General features: G+C 44.3%; 1 protein-coding gene across 1 annotated transcript in view; it reads left to right on the plus strand.

Annotated features, from left to right (window-relative positions):
- SAMD10 (sterile alpha motif domain containing 10) overlaps positions 1 to 18,022 on the plus strand; it is a 57,692-nt gene that overhangs the window by 38,863 nt on the left and 807 nt on the right. The window contains exons 3-4 of the mRNA XM_082272397.1: positions 2,874 to 3,042; positions 15,405 to 15,545. Coding sequence (XP_082128523.1) covers positions 2,874 to 3,042; positions 15,405 to 15,545 — 310 coding nt within the window. The remainder of the gene's footprint in view (positions 1 to 2,873; positions 3,043 to 15,404; positions 15,546 to 18,022) is intronic.

Below are 18,022 nucleotides of genomic sequence, written 5' to 3' on the forward strand. Positions count from 1 at the left end.
ATTTTACAAAGATGGAACTGCAACCATCTCACAGAGACGTCCAGGCCATCCATGGAAGTTAACACCACAACAGGAATGTCTTCTGATGAGAAGGGCTGAAGAAAATCACCATGCAAGTTCTCTGCAGTCAGCTAAAGAAAAATAAAGCCAAACTGGGGTGATTGTTTCCCGTGACAATATGGCGTACACTGCAGAGGAATGGCATGCATGGGTGTCATCCTCGAAGGAAGCCTCTCCTTAAGCCCATGCACAAAAAAGCCTGTCTAGAATTTGCCAGGGCCCATGCTGAAAAAGAAGGAGACTTCTGGGACTCTGTACTGTGGAGTAATGAGACCAAAATAAATGTTTTTGGAGCTGATGGTTTCAAAACTGTATGGCGTCGCAGAGGTGAGAAATACAAAGAAGTGAAACATGGCGGTGGCAGTGTCCTTCTGTGAGGCTGCATGAGTGCTGCTGGTGTCGCGAGCTGCATTTCATTGATGGTATCATGAATTCAGACGTACTGCTCTATATTGAAAGAGAAGATGCTACCATCACTCTGTGGCCTTGGTCGTCGTGCACTTTTCCAACGTGACAATGATCCAAAACACACATCTAAGGCCACTGTTGCATTTCTGAAGAACAGGGTTAAAGTTATTCAGTGGCGCAAAATGTTTCCTGATCTGAACTCAATCGAACACCTATGGGGAATTCTGAAAAGACAAGTTGAGCATCACTCCCTATCCAGCATCCAACCTCTAAAAGAGGTAATTCTTGAAGAATTTAAAAAGATAGATGTTGCAAAAGGTCGCCAACTTGTTCATTCCATGCCAAGAAGACTTGGTGCTGTCCTTACAAATCATGGAGGTCATACAAAATACTAAATGTAGTAGTTTTTGTTGTGGGGTGTATTCATTTTTGCATCAACTAATTTGGAGAAAACTAAAGATTTTGTAATCCAAGTTATATTATTAACCTTACTTTCATGTAATGAGCTAAACAAATGTTCTATAAAACTGTCTTGTCAAAATTTTGGAAATTGTTCTTCTGTTCATTGCGATATTGAATAAAATCTTACATTTCAAAAGGGGTGTACTCATTTATGCTGAGCACGGTCTAGCAAACATAGGTCGTGGCCTGGAGTGGCCTACAGTTTTTCAAATATAATGCTGCAGATTGTTCGTTACATATTTCTGTATATAATAAAGCGTTCATAAAACAAACCCTGCCTGTCAGTGGAGTCAGGTTGGGTCCTCGTTGTTGTTGTCCTGGCAGATTGTGCATTCTTGGATATATCGGTGGCCGATATGCAATTTCCCCTATATATCGGAATCCGCCTTTGGATTTACTGATATTGCCGATATTTCGGGAAAGTGCTTGTACAGGAGTGATGCCTGCAGCTAGAGGCATCACCTGGTACCTGCGTCTGTAGCTGATGGTCAGCTGTCTTGTAATGACAACCGATGTGGCTGAGAAGCCGCTCGGCTGTCATTCCAAGGAGCGGGAGGGGACGCCCCCCCCGCCACCTTCCGCGGCTCGCATGGGTCTCCCGTCCGACCGGAAGACCCAGGCATCTTACCTGCAGGGCCACCGAAGAGAAGACACCACATTCTGCTCTGACCGAGTCTCCATTTTTTTAAATTCGGTGACGCCGAGTACCCGGAAGTGATGTCATGACAAATTCAAAAAGTTCACAGCATTCAAAACAGCCAAACTTTGCGTTTTTAATGATTTTCAGTGCAGAGGAGGGGTTTGGGGGTCTTTTAGAACCCCAGATCCCTCCACCACAGTACCTGTAGACATTAAGAAAAAAAAAATGTAATGTCCGAAAATATCGGCCGATGACCAAAATATTGGTATCTGCGTTAAAAAAACCATATTGGTCGATCAATATTTTTGGTAGTGGGAAAGGTACTGTTCATCCATTCTGGGCCCATACACCTAGAACCAGACTGCTAATGGATCTCGACTGCAGATTGTATTTTTTCTGTTTTTTTTATTCACCTGGAGGTTTCAAAAAATCAATGTTGGCTGCAATACTATCAATCCAGAGTTGCCCTTGTGCTACCTTCTCTTCCCCATAAGATATCCTCAGTTTTCCATGTTTAAGGAGGTTAAGGTAAGTGCAGGGCATCATGGACCTGCCCCCTGATGAGACCCGCCATAGTAGGGATCACTACTGACATCACGGCAGTGCCAGTCTATATTATCAAGGACCTCCCACCCCCAGGAGCAGACTGAAAAGGAAGGGGAAACTGTGTCTCACATGACTGGTCTAAAGACATCTGGAAAAGACAAGTATCAAAAAAAAAAAAAAAAAATACTGCTGGGGTCCTCCAGGAAAGAGAGATTTATTTACAGGCTTTACGCTGTCCATGTACAGGGACCCCGCCCCCCCCCCCCAAAAAAAAATGCATTGATCGGAAAGATTTATTAAAAAAAAAGATACAGTGGGCGGTCCAGTACATCTTCATGCATTTTACACCTTAACTGTGCTTAATCATAAGACCTAATGAGGATTAGGGGAAAGAAAGCAGAGGGGCTATTGTGGTGATCTAGCAATTTTGTCCTCCCTTATGGCAATCTCGTGATTATACCAGCCAATGCCAGCATGGAATTATGGGAATGCAAAGGAAGCAGAGATGATGTTCTGCAGCCTTTTACCTCCCCTGAAAAGCTGAAATTGAATGAAGTTTGTAGTGGGTCAGTGAAACAGATACAGTAGTGGCCCTGCAATGCTGTAATGTCTGCTGAAGCTTCTTTCCCATTCCCATTGAAGAATCTCAATAACATCTCCTTGGTCAGTTGGCCTGTTAGCCATCATCCACTTGTTTCTAGCTTCTTGTGCTCCTCTGTGTATGCTTTAATTAATCCCAGTTTTATTCCTGGCACAGGTAAGACCCAGTGATCAATACGGAATTTATCACACCAGTCCATCCTTCAGCTGCCTCACGAAACCGGTTGTCCTTTGGACCCAGCAAGACGTGTGCAAGTGGCTGAAGAAGCATTGCCCACACAACTATCTCACCTATGTTGAGGCCTTCTCCCACCATGCCATAACAGGTAACCATTCAAAAAATTGTCAAAACCCTTTGTAACTACCTAACTGAAGATTGTTTTACATGGGGATAAGTGCACATCATCTAGTTAAAATAGATGTAAACCTGATTGCCAAAATTTAATTTTAAGTTTAAACATGGTAACGTTCTTTTAAACAAACTTTATTGTTGCAACTTTTATTTAACCCATTTTATGAGTAAAACTGCCTATGCAGACAAGGGGCCCCAGTGTCACGGGTCGGGCTCACAGTAGCTGTAGCTGTAGCAGTAGAGAGGTCCCACCAATCAGCTCGATAAGTACAGAAGCAGGTCACCCTGGCAGGAAACACAGGTTCACCCGAGGTGCAGAGTCTAGGCACTAACCTGTGTTCACTAGAATACACCAATGGAGATGGATTTTGCTGCATGTTATTACTAGGTCGCAGTCCTCAGGATGACCCCACTAGGAGATGAGCAAGCCGGGGTCCAGTAGCAGATATAGCAGGTAGGGATCAAGCGTAGTCAGTAAACAAGCCAAAGATCAAGAACAAGTAGTTACAGGTTGGGATCAAGCAGAAGCATAGTGGAGGAACAAGTCAAAGGTCAGTAAGAAGTGGTAGCAAGATCTAGATGGGATGGCAGCAGAAGTGACCAGAGCGAGATATTGGCTGGAGAAAGCACAATAATCTGGCAAACAGGAAGTGCAAAGGTATGGCTAAAATGGGAAGCTCATAGGAGGAGCAAAGGGTTCAAGAGAAACAATGTTCATGGCATGATCACTTAAGGAATTGTCCAGAGAGCTGTCCAGCATCCCAGGTGGCTCAGCAAGAAGAGACACCGCCAGACACAGCAGAATTTGCAGATTCAGACTCTGGTCCTGACACCAAGTATATTACAATGCAATGAGTCTTTTTGTCATGTGATTAAAACACCTGTAGGCCTCTGCTGCCCCCCCCCCCCCCGCCTTCTAACCAATTTACTCCCATTATGTTTACCTTCACTGTTCCCTAATTTCTTCCAGGGCACCGCATCATGGTGGTGCGCTTCTCCATTTCAAAAGCAGTGTGTGCTTTCTTTCTCTTTACCAGCAATGCTTAGCTGCTGGAGGGAGCTCACTGTGCACATTCCAGGGAAAGGGAACTCTCAATGCACATGCGCTGCTTTTAAAAAAGAAAAGCGCGCTGCCTTGATGCTGAAAACGAGCGTCTAAGCTCTACTGTGTCCCAGAAGCTTGTAGCGGCAAGCAAAACAAAACCATATGGAAGTATATAGGCTTCAGGGATACCATGCATGGGCCAATAAGTGTGCCAATCACATTAAGCACAAGAGGAGAAGTCAATACTCAGAATAGCATCAAGCAATGGTTATCCTTTATTGCAAAAATATGTATAGCAGCTGTAAGAAATTTTTACAAATCTGCAAAAAAGGATAACCAATTTTGGATGCCATTCCGAGTGCCGACTTCTCTTGTGATTCGTGTTACCTGAGGCTTTGGCAGCCTATGGATCTGAGCACCAGGCGAATCTGGAATCTGAGAAGGTGGAATGCACCTACACCCCTGTATTCTGTTTAATATGTTTATTGGTTTTAAGAATAAACACAAGATTTCAAAAGCAAGCTTTTAAATTGCCCACACAGGGGCTATAAAATGGGTAAACATCACAACTGAGCAATAAAGATCATAGTTACACCAACCAAAGTGACATAGGTCTGAAATTAGGGGATGATACTAAAAAATAAAAACTGCAAAAATGCCATGTCCCCAAAATCTACGTGCCATCACCGGGGAGGGGGAGGCTCTTCTCCTACAACCCACCCCATAGGTGGCCTACACCCCTGTATTCATACCAATCACATTACACTGTATTTTTTATTTTTTTTATTTCAAGGCATCCTGCCAAGAAGATCCCTGTTCAGGTTTTTTCTTTTACAGGGTGACCACACTGTGTCTAAGTGTGCTCCTGTGTTGTCACCCTGTCACACAGGCTGCTGATGGCACCTAGAAGCACCATTTCAACACGCATTACACAAGCATAGTCCATGGTTGTAGCCACCAGGAAACTTGAATAAACTAAAATTAAATAAATAAATAACTCACTAAAGTGCTGTGCAATCTGTAAGCCCAATAAATGGAAGAAGCTGAAACACGGAGCATTGCCGCGTTTGTAACAACAGAGGCTTTGCAACCATCTGGAGCAAATCGAACATATGGTCGATTAGCATTACACAAGCATAGTCCAAGGTTGTAGCCACCAGGAAACTTGTTTTTACTATAGGTCATGTAGACAGGGTGGCTACATAGAGGCTGCAAGTGATCAGCAGCACTGAGATGCCACAAAGTTAAAAAAAAAAAGATGAAAACTGTTTTATTAACCACTTGCTGACCACCCACTGCAGATATGCTGCGGCAGGCTGGCTCGGCTGCGCGCACTGCTGTATCTGTACAGCGGTTTGCAGGAGCGGGGTGTGCCCGCCCCCATTAGGCAGCGGGGATGCCGATCCACGGGACCGGCTGCAGCACTTGCCATCGGGCACCCGTGATTGCTCCCCGCTGAGAGAGAACGATGGTATGCTGTTGTAAACACAGCCGACCGTTGTTCTCTCTGAAATGATTAGCGCTTGTGATCCTCTTATATAGGATCACAGGCCTGTGCTGATTCCACAAGTCCCACCCCCCACAGTTAGAAAACACCCCCTAGGCTCACACTTAATCCTTTGATCCCTGCCAGTGTCATTATTACAGTAACAGTGCATATTTTTAGCACTGATTACTGTAGTAATGTCACTGGTCCCCCCAAAAGTGTCAAAAATGTCAGTCAGCGGTCCGATCTCTCCACCGCAATGTCGCAGTCCTGCTAAAAATCGCTGATCGCCGCCATTACTAGAAAAAAATAATATAAAATAAAAATGACACAAAACTTTCCCCTAGTTTGTAGATGGGATAACTCTTGCACAAACCAATCAAACAACGCTTATTGGGATTTTCTTTACCAAAAATATGTAGCAGAATACAAATTGGCCTAAAATGATGAAAAAATTAGATTTTTACTTTTTTTTTTGGGGGGGGGGGGGGGAATATTCTATAGAAAAAAATAAAAAAATACTGTTTGTTTGTTTTTTCAGAATTGTCGCTCTTTTTTTTTTGTTTATAGCACAATAAATAAAAATCACACAGGTGATCAATTACCAACAAAAGAAAGTTCTATTTGTGGGAAAAAAAGGCCATCAATTTTATTTGGGTACAGCATCACACATCCGCGCAATTGTCAGTTAAAATAACGCAGTGCCGAATCGCAAAAAAAATGGCCTGGTCATTAAGGGGGCAAATCCTTCTGGTCCACAAGTGGTTAAAACAAATGGCAACTGTTTATGATACACAGTGCTTTAGCAAACTAAATGTCATCCGCTTAAGGTTTAACCTTCTACTTTTACATGTAGTTATCTATTTAGACAGAGATCTACATCTGCCTAATTCCTGCCCTAGGCCTTGTAGGCTCTCTTGTGACTCGAGCCTATGAATAAACTAAAATTAAATAAATAACTCACTAAAGTGCTGTGCAATCTGTAAGCCCTATAAATGGAAGAAGCTGAAATGCGGAGCATTGCCTCGTTTGTAACAACAGAGGCTTTGCAGACACCAGGAGCAAATTGAACATATGGTCGGTTAGCATCTCCGTATGGCCCCGCAGGCTGCGTCTCTGAGTCGCGGACTGCACTGTGCCGTGTTTCGGGGACAGAGCCATGAACGGGGGGAATGGGTTGCATCATCTGACTGTGCCTGAATCCCAGCAGACACGCACCAGCTCTCACTGCAAGATCTGTATCCCCGGGCAGCATACAGCAGAAGTCTTAATGTGCCGAGCGGATGAAAGTTCACAGAGAAGATGCCATCCTCAGGAGAGACGAGAACGAAGGGAGGAGAGTGCCAAAAAAAAAACAAAACAGAAAATGGACTAGATAAAAGAGAATCTGGCGTAGAGAGGAGGGGAGGAGGTCCTGTTGGGAGCAGGAAGAATATAGAGGTGAATGATGAGGTAGAAAGTGTTTTTAATGGAGTTCAAAGTGAAATTAATCATTAAACGTAATGTCTTAAGACTTTAACATTTCACATTCTTGTGCTCCCAATTTTTAGCATACTGTATGAGTGTAACTAGTGCTGCACTCACAAAACAATGTATCGTTTGTGAATTGTGATCAAAAGCAATTGTTATGCAAACATGTAGATGCTTCTATAGAAAGGCGAAATCAGTCAAAAAAATCGAAATCACAAATGTATCAATTCATGCTTGTATATTTGCAATCATATAATGATCCATAAAAGTCCCAAAAAACAAACGAAGGTGAAAAACTGTAGCCAATCTTCACATTAAACTTCACCGCTTAATGCACCATGTACGTGAAATCGTTCCACCACCTAGACGCGCAAGATCACTCCTCCCCTTATAACATAGACCAGTGATCTTCAAACTGGGGCCCATGGGCTGAATGCTGCCCTTTGCTAGCCTTTATACGGCCCTCAGGCCCTATTCCTCTTACTGACACCAGCAAGGAGGCATCATACCTCTCACTGATACCAACAATGGGGAATTTGCCCTTCCATTGACACCAATGATGGGGCACTATTCTTCCAACTAATACCAATGATGGGGCACTATTCCTCTAACTAATACCAATGATGGGGCACGATTCCCCCAACTAATACCAATGATGGGGCACTATTCCTCCAACTAATACCAATGATGGGGCACGATTGCGCCAACTAATACCAATGATGGGGCACTATTCCTCCAACTAATACCAATGATGGGGCACTATTCCTCCAACTAATACCAATGATGGGGCACTATTCCTCCAACTAATACCAATGATGGGGCACTATTCCTCCAACTAATACCAATGATGGGGCACTATTCCTCCAACTAATACCAATGTTGGGGCACTGTTCCTCCAACTAATACCAATGTTGGGGCACTGTTCCTCCAACTAATACCAATGATGGGGCACTGTTGCTCCAACTAATACCAATGATGGGTCACTATTCCTCCAACTAATACCAATGATGGGGCACTGTTCCTCCAACTAATACCAATGATGGGGCACTGTTCCTTCAACTAATACCAATAATGGGGCACTGTTCCTCCAACTAATACCAATGATGGGGCACTATTCCTCCAACTAATACCAATGATGGGGCACTATTCCTCCAACTAATACCAATGATGGGGCACTATTCCTCCAACTAATACCAATGATGGGGCACTATTCCTCCAACTAATACCAATGATGGGGCACTATTCCTCCAACTAATACCAATGATGGGGCACTATTCCTCCAACTAATACCAATGATGGGGCACTATTCCTCCAACTAATACCAATGATGGGGCACTATTCCTCCAACTAATACCAATGATGGGGCACTATTCCTCCAACTAATACCAATGATGGGGCACTATTCCTCCTACTAATACCAATGATGGGGCACTGTTCCTCCAACTAATACCAATGATGGGGCACTATTCCTCCAACTAATACCAATGATGGGGCACTATTCCCCCAACTAATACCAATGATGGGGCACTATTCCCCCCAACTAATACCAATGATGGGGAACTACTCCTCCAACTAATACCAATGATAGGGCACTATTCCTCCAACTAATACCAATGATGGTGCACTATTCCCCCAACTAATACCAATGATGGGGAACTATTCCTCCAACTAATACCAATGATAGGGCACTATTCCTCCAACTAATACCAATGATGGAGCACTTTTCCTCCAACTAATACCAATGATGGGGCACTATTCCTCCAACTAATACCAATGATGGGGCACTATTCCTCCAACTAATACCAATGATGGGGCAATATTCCTCCAACTAATACCAATGATGGGGCACTATTCCTCCAACTAATACCAATGGTGGGGCACTATTCCTCCAACTAATACCAATGATGGGGCACTGTTCCTCCAACTAATACCAATGATGGGGCACTATTCCTCCAACTAATACCAATGATGGGGCACTATTCCCCTAACTAATACCAATGATGGGGCACTATTCCCCCCAACTAATACCAATGATGGGGAACTACTCCTCCAACTAATACCAATGATAGGGCACTATTCCTCCAACTAATACCAATGATGGTGCACTATTCCCCCAACTAATAGCAATGATGGGGCACTGTTCCTCCAACTAATACCAATGAGGGGGCACTATTCCCCCAACTAATACCAATGAGGGGGCACTGTTCCTCCAACTAATAGCAATGATGGGGCACTGTTCCTCCAACTAATAGCAATGATGGGGCACTGTTCCTCCAACTAATAGCAATGATGGGGCACTGTTCCTCCAACTAATAGCAATGATGGGGCACTGTTCCTCCAACTAATAGCAATGAGGGGGCACTATTCCTCCAACTAATACCAATGATGGGGCACTATTCCCCCAACTAATACCAATGATGGGGCACTATTCCCCCAACTATGCCAATGATGGGGCACTGTTCCTCCAACTAATACCAATGATGGAGCACTATTCCTCCCACTAATACCAATGATGGGGCACTATTCCTCCCACTGATACCAATGATGGAGCACTATTCCTCCAACTAATACCAATGATGGGGGATAAGAATATAAAACTTACAACCAACAGTGCTTTCTGTCTCCAAAAACGGCAGTATTTTTATTAAAAATAATAAAATACACTCACAGGGCATAAACAAATGTGTTATCAACATCAGAGGGGGGTGAAACCCGTGACTCACCACTTTGTGTTTGCATTCAGCCGGTGGCTCCAATAACACTTGGACCAAGCTGCAGCTGCTGCTTGTATTTGAAGAACCACAACTCTGGACAAGGATCAAGAATCAAAACAGGCTCCACCCTACGCGTTACTTCAGGGTTGACTTCTTCACATTTGTAGATTAACTTCTACAGGCAAGGAAGATTAGACACTGCAGTCTAAAGTAAGCCATAGATCGATCAAACTGCTAAACTGGCCAGATTTTCAACCACACAGCTATCACTGTTTGACAGAAGTCAGTCATTAGATCGACTTCTGTGGAACAGGAATTTTGAAAAACTTTTGTCGATCACCTGACAGGCTGAAGCCACCGATCTGTGTATTCTGACAGCAGAGAGTTCTGCTGTCAGAATACAATGGGGGTGGGATTTCTCCAATCGAAATGTGGATGGAGGAATCTATTCGTCTATGCTGAACAAAAAAACAAAACAAAAAAAAGTAATCTATGGCCACCAGAAAGCAAACTGGAAAATTAACAAAAAAGTCTCCTCCTGTAAGGCAATGTTATAATGTACTAGTATGCATTGCATACTAGCACATTAAGCAAAACATACATTAAAAGGAAGCCCCGAAACAAGGCACGATGTCACAGCGCTACCGTTTTCACCTGATCTTCCCTCTGGGTTCGTAGGCTCCGGTCCTTTGAATGGCCGAGCTGTGGTGATGTTACTCACAAGCATGCGCTCGGGAGTCACTGTTAATGGCACAGAGCTCTGAAGGAACGGCACAGGTTGCCGTTCCTTCAGAGCACATGCGCCGATGACGTCGATGACTGGCTGCTGCACAGACTTAAACTTTGGGCCTGTAGGTTAAGGCCTTTAGGTAAAACATTGACACTAGGACTTTCCTACAACTTTAAATCCTTAACCTCTATTGAGAATAATATATCAACTGCACAGGCAGTCCATTGTTTCCAGCAGTTCTGGTGACATTAGGAATTGCTAGAGAAAGTAAAGCTTGCATATTTAATAAACCAATATAGCTGCCCCCATGTACATACTGTAAAAGGTCTGTCAGGAAAGTATTAAGCCATGTAGTATGTATAACCCAAGAAAATTTTTGAACTGCAGTTCATGGACAACCAATCAGGATAAAACCATAGTAGCATTCTGCACCATTTATCACTAAGGGTGGTGGTGGTGGACCAAATTGTGGAGTATAGTAGGCTGAAATGTAAGATATGCTGTTGATTACAGACTATAAATCCAACTAGTAGAAGGCTCCACCACCATTGCAGACAAAGCAAGAGGTGCTAACCTAGAAATGCTAGCTAAAAAGAAAAGATCATCCTATCCAGCCATGTAATATGAAAAATAGAGACCTTTATTGAAGAATAAAAAAAGATGCAGTCACCAATCTTTGTTGATTGCAGCCCATACATGTTCAACACTCTGCTTGTTGCAGGCCTACCAGAACGTGGATCACTTTCAACAGATTTTTGGCCATCTTTGAAGCATTTGTGCCAAAATTGTATTTGCGCTGCGCTCATTTCATTGTCCCTGAAAGCCTTCTGAATCATCTGAAAAGTTTTGGTGGAGGAATGTTAAGGCTTAAAGGCAAAGTAAAGCCAAAGCCCATTTGGCTGTACTTCTTCTCCTGTGGATCACAGGTGTGCCTACACCTACAGCAGGTTAAAGCCATATTTGAAATGATAATGAAAAAAGGTGTGCAAACCAATATGAAAGTGTAAAAGCAGCACTGTGATGAAGTGAATGTGTGAAAAAAAATTGTAACTGAAAAGTACAAAAGTGCGCTATTACTAAACAATAAAACAATAAACATTGTCCATATGTGAAAAAATCCAAAAAACAATGCAGAAAACAATGAGGAGTCTATTCCATCTGAAGGGGAGTGTTCCCAAGGTGATGCGTGTAAAACAGACCAACTTGATTGGTGATAGGTGAATTAACCTCTTACCAAAACAATAATCCAGTAAAACGTGACTTGGTGCAAAAACTGAAAACTTAAGGTGACACCCAGTGATGTGAATGGACTCTTACCACAATGGAGAGAGAATGGAGCATATGCTGTGGTACCAGGGAGTCCAGTCAAACAGCCACACCTGATAAAATATCCAGAGGGATGGATGGATGGACGGAGCTTCCCGTTATCTTTTTATGGGTCTGGAGGCTTCCACAGGTAGAATTGCCAGCAGGAGGGCCACAATAAAGAAGAGGAAGGAACTGATAGTGCGTTACCCACGATTTATTGAATAAAAAATGGTAAAAACACTTACAAACATACTTTGAGGTTAACAGCAAAATGCTCAGAAGAAGTCGCGGTCGCCTGCAGTGCGATCCGGGACCTGTAGCAACACGGCTGGCTCCCCCGACACGTTTCTACTGAAGAGTCGGCTTCTGGGATTGGAGCTCCTTCCTCTTCTTTATTGTGGCCCTCCTGCTGGCAATTCTACCTGTGGAAGCCTCCAGACCCATAAAAAGATACCGGGAAGCTCCGTCCATCCATCCATCCCTCTGGATATTTTATCAAGTGTGGCCGTTTGACTGGACTCCTTGGTACCACAGCATATGCTCCATTCTCTCTCCATTGTGGTAAGAGTCCATTCACATCACTGGGTGTCACCTTAAGTTTTTTCAGTTTTTGCACCAAGTCACGTTTTACTAGATTATTGTTTTGGTAAGAGGTTAATTCACCGATCACCAATCAAGTTGGTCTGTTTTACATGCATCACCTTGGGAACACTCCCCTTCAGATGGAATAGACTCCTCATTGTTTTCTGCCTTGTTTTTTGGATTTTTTCACATATGGACAATGTTTATTGTTTAGTAATTACGCACGTAATTTTCAGTTACAATTATTTTTCACAGGTTAAAGCCATATATTTAGGATCCACCCATATGCCTGGACCAGCACCTGGCTCAGCCTCTCAGTGATCTGCCCTCTCCATAACCCAGTGCTTCAATGAATGCTGGAGGAGAGAGCAGAGTGTTGGTGACTGACAGTCACAGCTCTCTGCTCAGATCGGAGGGTGAAAACTGAGGGATCAGCGGGGTTAGATGTTAGTTGTCCGGATAGAGCCGGCGAGGTACAGCTGCAGTTTGGATCCATGCTGCAGCTATCTAGGTGAGAATTATTTTTGCCTTTTTAACGCAAAATTTAATGCAGATTAGTTGCTCTACTTGCTCAGTCTTTTTGCATGCGACGGCCACACAGTACACAGGCTCACATAGTGGCGTCTAGCGCCCCCACTGACTACTACAGAAACTTTGTCATTCTTCATGCATGCGCATCTCCTTGGCTGCCAGGTTACATCAATGTCGCGCCGACCGTTTTCCTTATATTAACAATGGCTAGCTACAGTACTTTCTGGACAGATCTCATAAATAATTACAAACTATATACAGAAGCAAGATTTTTTAAAATCTTAACTAACATTGATACGATTATTTATAACAAGCTAATCCTTTTTTTTTTTTTTTATCATGTGTATCTAAAAATAATTGAAATGACTGTAGTTTTCTTTGAAGCTTAAGGGCTCTTTCACACGGGCGATCCGATCAGATCCGCCTGTCAGTTTTTTAGGCGGATCTGATCGGATCCTCCATGCAGCTCTATAGGGCAGCGGGTGTCATCGGAGACACCTCCGCTGACACCCGCTGCCATCCGTATCCGATCCTGTCTGCGAAATCTGGACGGATGGAAACCCTGTTTTTCCATCCGTTCAGTAATCGGATCGGATCGGATCGGATGAGAGCGGACAGGCGGTCCGCTCTCATCCGATCCCCCATAGAGGGCAGCGGGGGCTGAGACACCTCCCTCTCCGCTCTGCAAGCGGAGACGGAGCTGTCATCCGCCGGAGGCGGACCGTGTGAAAGAGCCCTTAGTCTCACTTTAAAACCTCTAAAAAAATCATTGGGGGAGATTTACTAGAACTGGAGAGTGCAAAATCTGGTGCAGCTGTGCAAAGAAACCAATCAGCTTCCAGGTTTTTTTTGTCAATGGCTAATTGAACAAACTAAAGTTGGAAGCTGATTGGCTACCATGCACACCTGCACCAGATTTTTCACTCTCCAGTTTTAGTAAGGCCCCTTTCACACGGGCGCACCGCCTGACAGAGTCCGTTCTGCTCAGCGGGGGATCGATCCGCCGATTCCCGCTGAGCAGGCGGATGACAGCTCCGTCTCCGCTCTGTGTGCAGAGACAGAGCTGTCAGATCCCCGCTGTCCTCTATGGGGAGATCGGATGAGAATGGACCGCCTGTCCGTTCTCATCCGTTCCCATCCGATCCGATCCTCCAGACGGATGGAAAATAGGGTTTTCATGCGTCTGGGATTCACGGACAGGATCAGATCGGATAGGAGCGGGTGTCAGCGGAGATGTCTCCGCTGATATCCGCTGCCCCATAGGGCTGCATGGAGCATCCGATCAGGTCGCCTTAAAAACTGACAGTCGGATCGGATCACTCGTGTGAAAGGGGCCTTAATCAACTCCTCAGAGTCATCAGACAAAAGAAGTAAAGCTAAATTAGTGAGTAAATATTAGGCCACTTTCACATTTCAACCCTTTTTCATCCATCCGTTGACAGGTGAAAAACAGACATCAATGCATTCCTATGGAAAAACTAATGTAAATGGATGATTATTAATTTACATCCGTTTTCATCCATTTCCATCAACATCCATTTTTTTGAACGGATGAAAGTCCTATTTTTCATCTGTTAAAAAAATGGATCGGACGAAAAAATGATGACAGCAGATGAAAAACTGATGAAAAATGGATGAAAAACTGATATTGACTGAAAAAAACTGATGACAAAAAAAACGTGACTGAACTGATGAAATAAATGGTCCATATGTGTGAAAGGGGCCTTGTCCGTTCCGCCGACAGACTCCATTTTTCTCAGCAGGGATCGATCCGCTGAGCAGGTGGATTACAGCTCCATCTGAGCTCTGTGTGCAGAGACGGAGATGTCAGATCCCCACTGTCCTCTATGGGGGAATCAGATGAGAACAGACCGCCTGTCCGTTTTAATCCGATCCCATCCACTGGATGGATAGAAAATAGGGTTTCCATCCGTCCAGATTTGACGGACTGGATCGGATGTCAGCGGACATGTCTCCGCTGATATCCACTGGACCCATAGAGATGCAGGGGGCATCCGTTCGGATCCGCCTGAAAAACTGACAGGCGGATCTGAACGGACCGTATGTATTAAAGCGGGCTTAATCTTTCTAAGCCTGCATAGTTTTCGTGATATAGGAATAAATGCTTACATACTTGCCTTAGCCCAGTTGTGGCTGGGCCAATCACAAAGCACCATTGCCGCCACATGAAAGGAAGGGCAGTTGGTCACATGCTCCCTCAAACCTGGAAGTTCTGGATACCTCCTTCGCTTTTGATGGCTGAACAGAGAGCAGAGAGAGTGAGGGAAAGGTAAGTATGCACTGTTGGAGAGGGGACATTGAAGAAAACATGTTGTTTTGCTTTAAGCACAGTTGCATAGATTCTTGGTAGCATTAGCAGGTGAATGATTTTGTTTTCTAGAGTTTCCCTTTATATCTATCTACTAATATTTTACCCAATGTGAATACTCTTTCCCTTTCTCTCTCTCAGGCCGAGCCCTACTGAGGCTGAATGCAGAAAAATTGCAGCGTATGGGCATTACCCACGAGTCTCAGCGGCAGGAGGTCTTACAGCAAGTTCTCCAGCTGCAGGTACGGGAGGAGGTCCGCAATCTGCAGCTGCTCAGTCAAGGTACGGGCAAGGGAAGCAAAGAGGTTATTAACCTGTACTGCAGGTAAAAAGTACTTTTCCTGTAAAATAATGAAGGGATCGGTCATTTTGGGTTGGAGCCATAAGCAATGCAACAGGACTTGTTAGTAGAAATGCTGTATAGTGCTTTCGTTTTTTACAGTTGAGCCTGGAAATCCTGTGAAGGACGAGGCGAGGTAGACTCTGTATATGCTTGAGCCAATGCCAATTTTTAGTGTATTCTTTTTTTGCATTCTTATGTTTAAGGTCTAGTGTGTGAACCTCCATGCTGTTTGCCCGTCACCATGTAATTGTTGGGAGTTTAGCCTGTCTTACAGTGAGATGCCCTGGGCTCAGCTGTCATTTGGCACCTTGTCAAGGTTAAAAGGCGCTCCTATAGGCCAGTTCCTAGAAGTTAAAGACCCCAACTTTTCAGCACTTTTTTTTTTTTTTTACTTTTTGAACACTTGGGCCTCGTTCACACCATGTGCAAAGATGAGAGTTTTTGTGCACACCTTCTCTGTTCTCTATGTACCCTGTTCACACCAGTGTTAATTTAGTCAACTACAATGTTTTCGTCAAAATTTTCATCAAAACGAAAAGTACAGCACATTTTCATCCACTGACGAAAACTATGATGAAAATTAATTTCGTTAACGAACGAAAACTAAACAAAAATGTGAGGCAGGGACGTTTACCCTCATGAAGTAACTTCCAGTTTCCATGGAGCTCCTCCTGCGTCCGCTCCCAGAAAGCAAGCGACTGTGTGCAGCCAGAAATATAGGGCTCTGAGTCTCGCACCGTGACGAGTACGACTGCCAGAGACCAGAGCAGCACTGTGCATTACAGCCGAACCTCCCGAGTCCCAACTCACGACGACCGCCCATGTCCAGAGCAGAGAGCAGATAGAGTACCCACTGTGAGTGTGTAGTGTACATTACAATTACAGCATGCCTGAGGTGAGGCCTCTCCTCAGACCACCGTCCGTCTAGAGCACTGTGTGTGCATTACAGGCCTACTCTGACCACTGGCAGTGGCATCCAGGGCACTGTGCATTACAGGCCATCCCTCAGACCTGAGACCACCATCCAGCTCTCTGCAGCATTACAGGCGTCCTCAGGCCACCATCCAGAGCACTGTGCAGCATTACAGGCCACCGTCCAGAGCACTGTGCAGCATTACAGACCTCCTCAGAGCACTGTGTAGCATTACATGCCTCCTCAGACCACTGTCCAGAGCACTGTGCAGGATTACAAGCCTCCTCAGACCACCATCCAGAGCACTATGCAGCATTACAGGCGTCCTCAGACCACCATCCAGAGCACTGTGCAGCATTACAGGCCTCCTCAGACCACCGTCAAGAGCACTGTGCAGCATTACAGGCCTCCTCAGACTACCGTCCAGAGCACTGTGTAGCATTACAGGCCTCCTCAGACCATCGTCCAGAGCACTGTGTGCATTACAGGCCTCCTTAGACCACCGTCAAGAGCACTGTGCAGCATTACAGGCCTCCCGAGACTACCGTCCAGATCACTGTGCTACTTCGGCAGGGCGGCTCGGCTGCGCATAGTCGTGTAGATCTACGTGATTATGTGAATGCTGTTACATGAGCCGTGCTTCCGCTGTGATTAGACACAGCAGGAGCCAGACCGCGGGAGAAGCAGGCACGATTGCTGCCGGCCTCCCGCGATCTTCACAGAAATTGACAGAAGAGGCGCCTGCCTATGTAAACAAAGCAGACAGCTCTTCTGTCACACTGTCATTGCTCTTCTGTCACACAGATTCCCTGAAACACCAATCTCTCTTTGCCTGTCACAGAGCCCTCCCCACCCCCCACAGTTAGCAAGCACAAGTAGGCATACAATTAACCCCTTGATCACCCCCACTATTAACCCCTTTCCTGCCAGTGTAATTTATACAGTATCCGTGCATATTATTTAGCACTGATTACTGTAGTAATGTCACTGGTGTCAAAAATGTCAGTTAGGGGTCCGATCTGTCCGCCGCAATGTTGCAGTCCCGCTAAAAATCACTGATCGCCGCCATTACTGTTAAAAAAAAAAGTCCAAAAATCTATCCCGTAGTTTGTAAACGCTATAAATTTTGTGCAAACCAATTCAAATACGCTTTTTGGGATTTTTTTTCCCAGAAGTATGTAGCAGAATACAAATTGGCCTAAACTGATAAAAAAAAAATTAGATTTTTAAAAAAAATTATTGGGAATGTTTTATAGCAGAAAGTAAAAAATATTGTGTTTTTTTTTTTTTTTCTCTTTTTTTGTTTATAGCGCAAAATCTAAAAACCGCAGAGGTGATCAAATACCACCTAAAGAAAGCTCTATTTGTGGGAAAAAAGGACACCAATTGTATTTGGGTACAGCATTGCACCGATTGCGCAATTGTTAAAGTAACACGGTGTTGAATCGCATAAAATGGCCTGGTCATTAAGGGGATAAAACCTTTCGGAGCTAAAGTGGTTAA

This window comes from Pelophylax lessonae (genome assembly GCF_965119305.1).
Source record: "Pelophylax lessonae genome assembly, chromosome: 11".
Classification (NCBI taxonomy): Eukaryota; Metazoa; Chordata; class Amphibia; order Anura; family Ranidae; genus Pelophylax; species Pelophylax lessonae.